General features: G+C 40.1%; 1 protein-coding gene across 1 annotated transcript; it reads left to right on the top strand.

Moving 5' to 3' along the window:
* Positions 1-783: 783 nt before the first annotated feature.
* On the top strand, positions 784-1,335 carry LOC149261576 (uncharacterized). The gene has a single exon (XM_089369757.1). The coding sequence runs from the start codon at positions 784-786 to the stop codon at positions 1,333-1,335; it is 552 nt and encodes a 183-aa protein (XP_089225883.1).
* The last annotated feature ends 5,426 nt before the right edge of the window (positions 1,336-6,761 follow it).

Raw genomic sequence — 6,761 nt, forward strand, 5'->3', positions numbered from 1 at the left:
TAGTAAATTAGTATAAACTACTTATTTCAATAAAAAGAATGTAAATTTATATAATATATAAAAAAAATATCTAATACTTTCTATTATTTTTTTCATCCTTTTTAACATATAAACAACATATCATATTGTATATTAATATGTAAAACTTTCCAAATATCATGATATTAATATGTAAAACTTTCCAAATATCTTTAAAACTAAAAAGTATATAATACTTTATTTTTATTAATTTTTTCATTTCTTCCCACATTCACTGATACATCATATTATATATTAGTAATTTTTTTCCATGTATCTTTAAGAATATTTTCTATTGTTGTTTTTGTTTGTTTTTATAAATATTGTAATATGAAATTTTATTATTAATTATTATTAATCATGTAAATATGATATTAATTTAATTTGACAAATTCAAAATAATAATAAAAGATAAATTAACTATACCAAATGGAAGATATGGAAGGTTTTGGATCTGGAGCGATTTGACTTGGTAGCGAAGCCCTAGTTCGCTGCCTGTGCCCTAGGTCCCCCTGCCCTCCCGCCCCAAGGCCCTGGGCTTTCTTTCCTACGATTTTCAGCTGAGAACCTGTTATGTGGCTCATTTGCCGCTAGGAGGAGTTTGCGTCCATGGAGGTCGCGGGCTCACCCCAGGCAGCCCCCCTCTCCCCTCCTCCGCCTTCTTCTGCTAAAGCCTTCTCTCGGCTCTTGGTCGGTTTGCCGTAAAAGAAAAAGAATGAAGCTGCCAAATTCGTCAAGAGGCTCGAAGATATTCCTAAAATCTCCATGCTACCAGAGACTCTGATTCAAGTCACCCTGTCCTTGGCTAAGCGAGCACTTGTCGGTCGGTTCACTGAACTATGGCCTTCTCCTAAGTCCGCTAAGAACTGGGTCAACAAGAACTTGGATCCTTTGATCAAGAATAGCGTCACATTTTATTTCTTAGGACGAGGGTTTTTTCTCTTCGAATCCACCTCTAAGGAAGACAAGGATCTAATCTTCCAGAATGGCCCCTTTTTCATGGGCCCCCAAGGCCTCTATCTCAACAAATGGACGTCGGATTTTGACCCTGCAGTTGACGTTCCTATGGCTGTTCCGGTGTGGGTCAGGCTTCCAAATCTCCTAGTGCATTGCTGGAATTGGGACTCGTTGAAGCACATCGGCAACGCCCTTGGGAAATTCATAGACCGGGAAAATAACAAAGATCAATATGACTGCGCCCGAATCTATGTAGAAGTAGATCTTGAGGTGGGACTCCCGAAAGCCATCAAAATCAAAGTAGGAAGCTGGACTCATTTACAGAAGCTTGACTATGAGCAGTTGCCCTTCAAGTGCTGAAAATGCCATGTCTACGGCCACTTCGCCAGAGGATGCCCAACCAATGCTGATCCAAATAAGGGTAAAGAAGAAGGCTGGAATCAGGTCAAGCGTGCCAAGAAAACCCAAAAACATGTTGGTACAACTAAAAGAGGCCCTCAGCAAGCCCCTCCTCAGCAACCCCCTGTCAGAATGGAGCAAGAAAATAAATTCACCCCTCTAAGCTCACAAATAGAGGAATCATAGGAAGCAGATATCCAAAAATCAACCCCCCTCACAAAAGGTACCCCCTCTTCTCCCAAGGGGGCAAGCCTTGCTAAGAGTTCCAAAGGAAACACTGTAGAAGTCGAGGAAGTTGAGTAAGAATCTGAAGGCTCAGAGGAAGAAGGCAAAATAGAAGAATCACAAGCCTCGACAAGGAGATCCACAAGAGGCTGCAAAACATATCGGGAAAAAAGAGAGATGGAAACTTTCAAAGACAAGCTCCAAGGCAGCCAGCCAACTCTTGAGAAGCTATTAGCAGCAAAACCTAAGATGGTGAGAAATCAGTCATAAGGCTCCAAGGGAGCCAACCAGAAATACAAATGATGAAGATTGTCTCCTGGAACTGTAGAGGTATGGGGAGCAGAATCAAAGAAGAAGCCATCAGAAGTTTAATTAGGATAGAAGCTCCAGACATACGTCTCATCCAGGAGACCAAATTGGAGGAATCCACCTTCCTTCAGGTGAGTAAGAAACTCTGGAATAAATGTGAGGTGAAAGCAATGTTAGCCCAAGGGGCTTCCGGTGGGGTGGGCACCCTTTGGAACGCTAACAAATTCCAATCATTGTTAAGACCCTCAACTCTCATTGGTTGTTCTTAAAATTGCAGCATGTAGAAACAAATTAGATTTTTAGTCTCTTCAACGTGTATGTTCCTGTGAACGCCAGGGAAAAAAATGCCTGCTGGGACTCCTTAAGAAACCAAGCAGATCTAATTACTCTCGAGAATATCATCATTGCTAGAGACCTCAACCTCACTCTTCTGCCAGAAGACAAGAGAGGAGGCAACGCTATTCGTGATCTGGCTAGGGAATGGGTAGAGGACCTTATGTAGGACTAGGACCTACTGGACATCAAACCAACCTTAGGCAAGTTCACTTGGACTAATAAAAGAATTGGTCCTGGCCACATAGCTGCCAGGTTGGACAAATTCTTTATTCAAAGCTCTTTTCTTCTTCTTGGATTAGAGGCTAGAGTCCATATTCTCCCTTGCAGTACTTCAAATCATAAACCCATAAAGCTGGAACTCGTGTTTCAACTTGATCTTGGACCTATTCCCTTCAGATTTAGCTCGCTTTGGCTAAGTAATCGGACTTCATGCAATTAGCTAAGGGCATTTGGCTATAACCAGTCAAAGGCTCCCCCTTTTTCATCTGGGAAGAGAAGCTCAAAAGAGTGAAAAGGGCGTTGAAAAGCTGGGTCAAATCTCTGCCCAATCCAGCCAACGAAAGAAAAAATATTCAACATGCTCTGGAAATTCACCATCTTCAAGCTGAAACAGCTGACATAACAAAAGAGATTCTAGATAAAGAAGCCCTGTTTCAGCAAAACTATCACAAGGCCTGTCTAGCCGAGGAAGAATACTGGAGACTTAAGTCTCGTAGTCTCTGGCTTAAAGCAGGGGACAAGAATTCTTCTTTCTTTCACAAACAAGCTCAGGCCAGGAAATGTACCAATTCCATTTCCGAAATCAAGGATGGTCCTATCATTCACAAGGATAATGCAAACATCAAAAAAGCAGCCTCCCTTCATTTTAAAAGCTTGTATAGTGAAGATATAATTCTGGATCAAAATTCAGATATGATGGACGTGGTCCCCTCCTTGATTTCTGCTAAAATGAATCACCTCCTTGAAGCTAAAGTCACCAAGAATGAAGTCAAGGATGCCCTTTTTGCCATGGACCTAGACAAAGCCCCTGGGCCGGATGGATTCTCAACCAGATTCCTCCAAATTTGTTGGCCTACTGTGGAAAAAGATCTCTACAAAATGGTTCTAAAATCCCAAGTTTTCCAGAAAATCGGAGGCAACATGAACTCTGCTTTTCCTGCTCTCATTCCTAAAGAGAAGGTGGCCAACTCCTTTAACAGGTTTTTCCCGATTTCACTTTGCAATATTGGTTACAAATTGATCACCAAAGTCATCGCTAATATACTGAAGCCCATCCTCCCCAAAATCATACCGAAAAGCCAAGGAGGCATCATCCAAGGTAGACAAATTGTGGACAATTTCATTCTGGTCCAAGAGGCAATCCACTCAAGCCTGAGGTGCAATGAAAAAGGTATGGTTGTCAAACTTGATTTAGCAAATGCTTTCGATAGAGATAAGCATAGCTTTTTGTTGAAAGTCTTACACAAGCTTGGATTTGGAAAGAATTTTATAAATTAGATTCGAGCTTGCATCTCAAAGCCTTGGATTTCCCCTTTAGTAAATGGCAGAGCTGCTGATTTTTTCAAAGCCACGAGAGGGCTCAGGCAGGGGTGCCCTCTCTCACCCCTTCTATTTGTTCTTCAAGCCTCTGTCCTCAGTTTCTACCTAGATAAAAAAAGGGCAGATCAGGATATCGTTGGACTCTATATTGCAAGAGGTGTTAAAAACATAAATCATGCCCTCTTTGTGGATGACACCTTGTTATTGGGAGTAGCTTCTGTGCTTATGGCCTCCAGATTTAAAAGAGATTTGGACGAGTTTTGCATGGTTTCGGGAAACAGTCTAAACAATGGCAAATGTCATATCTATTTCTAGAACACCACTTCCAGCTTGCTTAACTCCATTTCCAGAACCTTTGGTTTCGCCACATCCTCAAACTGGACTTCCTTCAAGTACTTGGGCCTCCCGGTTTTCCTCAAAAGAGCCTACAACAGAGATTGGCTCCCCCAATTGGAGAAATACAAGAACAAGTTGCTTGCCTAGGGCTTCTCCTGGCTTAACATTGCTGGTAAGTCTGTCCTCATTAAATCTGTTCTTTCCAGTCTTCCCTTATTACAGTTTTCTGTCCTTCTTGCTCCCTCTAGTATTCTCAGAAAAATGGAGGAGATCATTCGGAAATTTTTTTGGAAGGGGGGCAAGCAAAATGAGAAAAAGATTCCGCTAGTTAGCTGGGAATCCATCTCCAAATTGTTGTTGGAAGGAGGCTTAAATTTCAAAAACCTTGGCTATCATAATATTGTAATGGGAGCTAAATTAATTTGGAGAATTATTGCTCCTAATCCTGGCTGGGCGCAACTAGCTCTTTGGAAAAAATATTTCAAAGGCCAGCATTCTTGTTGCCTAGATCACCCTAGGACGCATCCAAATACGCCCTTTTTGAAGCTTTGCAACAGAGCTTTCTCTCTCATCAACGCTCATGCCTTCTGGGTTCCCGGTAATGGAAAAAGGATTAACCTTTGGACAAACAAAATATTGAACAATGAGCCGCTGTGAAACTGCCGTTCGCTTCAAGCGCTATGCAAATGGATGAATGAGGCTGGAATGCGTCCTTTGTGGGACATTTTAGTTTGGCAGAATTCATGCTGGGCTGGTTGGAATCTTCAAACGTCCCTAGATTTATCCATGGAGCACGAGATCCTGCTTTCCAAGCTCCACAGATTGGCTCCATCGTTGGATAAAAAACAAGACTCAAGAGGATGGGGTAAGCTGGCTATACACTGTTGCTCAAGGTTACGCCAAGCTGTGTGAGTGCCCTCACGTGGCCACGAACCCTGAGCCATGGAAAGGGATTTGGCATTATCCCTCCTTGCCTAAAATTGATTTCTTCAACTAGCTGTTATGTCACTCCAAAATCTTGACTGATGAAAATCTTTAGAAGCGTGGTTTCCACGGTCCTTCAAGGTGCAACCTTTGTAAGGTAAACCAAGAAATCGTCATTCATCTGATGCTTGAATGCACCTTCACTTTGCAGATTTGGACAGAATTGTTGGGAACTTTGAGTTCTAGCATCGTGTTGCCTTCCTCCATTCCCGAACTTTTTGCTAAATGGCTGCAAAGGTATCCTGGACCTCCCCCAAAAAATAAAATTATCAGAGGTGCTTGGTCCGCTCTTCCTAAAAAAATCTGTTGGCAGGTTTGGCTTGAGCGAAATAAAATAATTTTCAGAAACTACGAGTAGGATGCCAAGCTTGTGGTAGTTAAGATTAAATGCCAGCTAAAAGAGTGTCTAAGAGACCATAAAGACGATTTAAATCTCAACCAACAAGATATAAATTGGGGCTCCTCTCTCGACCTTCAGTTCCAAAATATTGCAAATAGTATCACCCTCCCCAAAGATTGGCAAATAAGAGTTTCAACAAAAGAATTCCAGGATTGGAATACAAAACAGCAGAGATACTCTCTCTTTTTTGATGGGGCTGCAAAGGCCAATCCTAGAAGAGCTAGTACAGGAGGCGTCATCTTGAACCCAGATGGCATAAGGATACATAGTTTCGCCTGGGGTTTGGGCATTACTTCTAGCATTCAAGTTGAGGCTTTGACTCTTTTCCAAGGGCTCAAGTTGTTGAAAGTGCTAAACATTAGGGACACTAATGTATTTGGGGACTCTCAAGTCGTCATCAACGCTATGGTGACACATTCTAAGCCAACGGACCTAAGGCTTGCAAGGCTGATCTTCAGAATAACAGACCTTGGAGACTCTTTCCAGAATTTGAATTTCTACCATGTGTTGAGAGCTAATAATAAGGAGGCAGACATTGAAACCAATAAAGCAGCCCTCCTTATGACTGGAGCCTTACTTAGAGGCGGATAGGAAACATGGGAACCAATTCTTTAATTTAGATAGCTGCCATGTTTTACCGCTTTTGTTAAACTAGTTCGTATGTATTCATAAACTTGAAAAAATCTCTGAAATTGACCTCATAGTAGCAGCCAAAAAGAGACATGAGCTAAACATAAATGCCATGGTCTTGCATGGTTACACGGTACTTGTAAAACTAGACTCACCTTTTGTAATCCAATTTTTGACATTAAGACCAAATATCTAATATATCCACTACCCATTTCTATAAAAAAAATAAAAAATAAAAGACAAATGATAATAAATCATATATATTTTTTATAAATATAATTGGATCACTAAATAACATAAAAAACTATAAACTAAAAAAATGGAAAGACTGTTTCTATTAATCAACACCATATGTCTATTAACGAACCCACTATTTCTATTAACCAACACCATATAAATTAAGCGTTTCTTCTTACCTTTAATATTTACATTATACATAGTTATTCAACTTAACATATGATATATTATAAAATTCACACACAAAAATAAATTTAATTGATTTTTTTTTCAAATCAACTTTTATATATGATTTCATTAATAATTAAGATTAATATTATTAAATTTCCCTTTTACATAATTAAAATTATATATTTTTTATTTACTTCTACTCATCTTTGCAATATTTTTT

The sequence above is a fragment of the Pinus tabuliformis genome, chromosome 6, assembly GCF_031772625.1.
Source record: "Pinus tabuliformis cultivar Carrire ecotype Pingquan chromosome 6, CPIR1, whole genome shotgun sequence".
NCBI lineage: Eukaryota > Viridiplantae > Streptophyta > Pinopsida > Pinales > Pinaceae > Pinus > Pinus tabuliformis.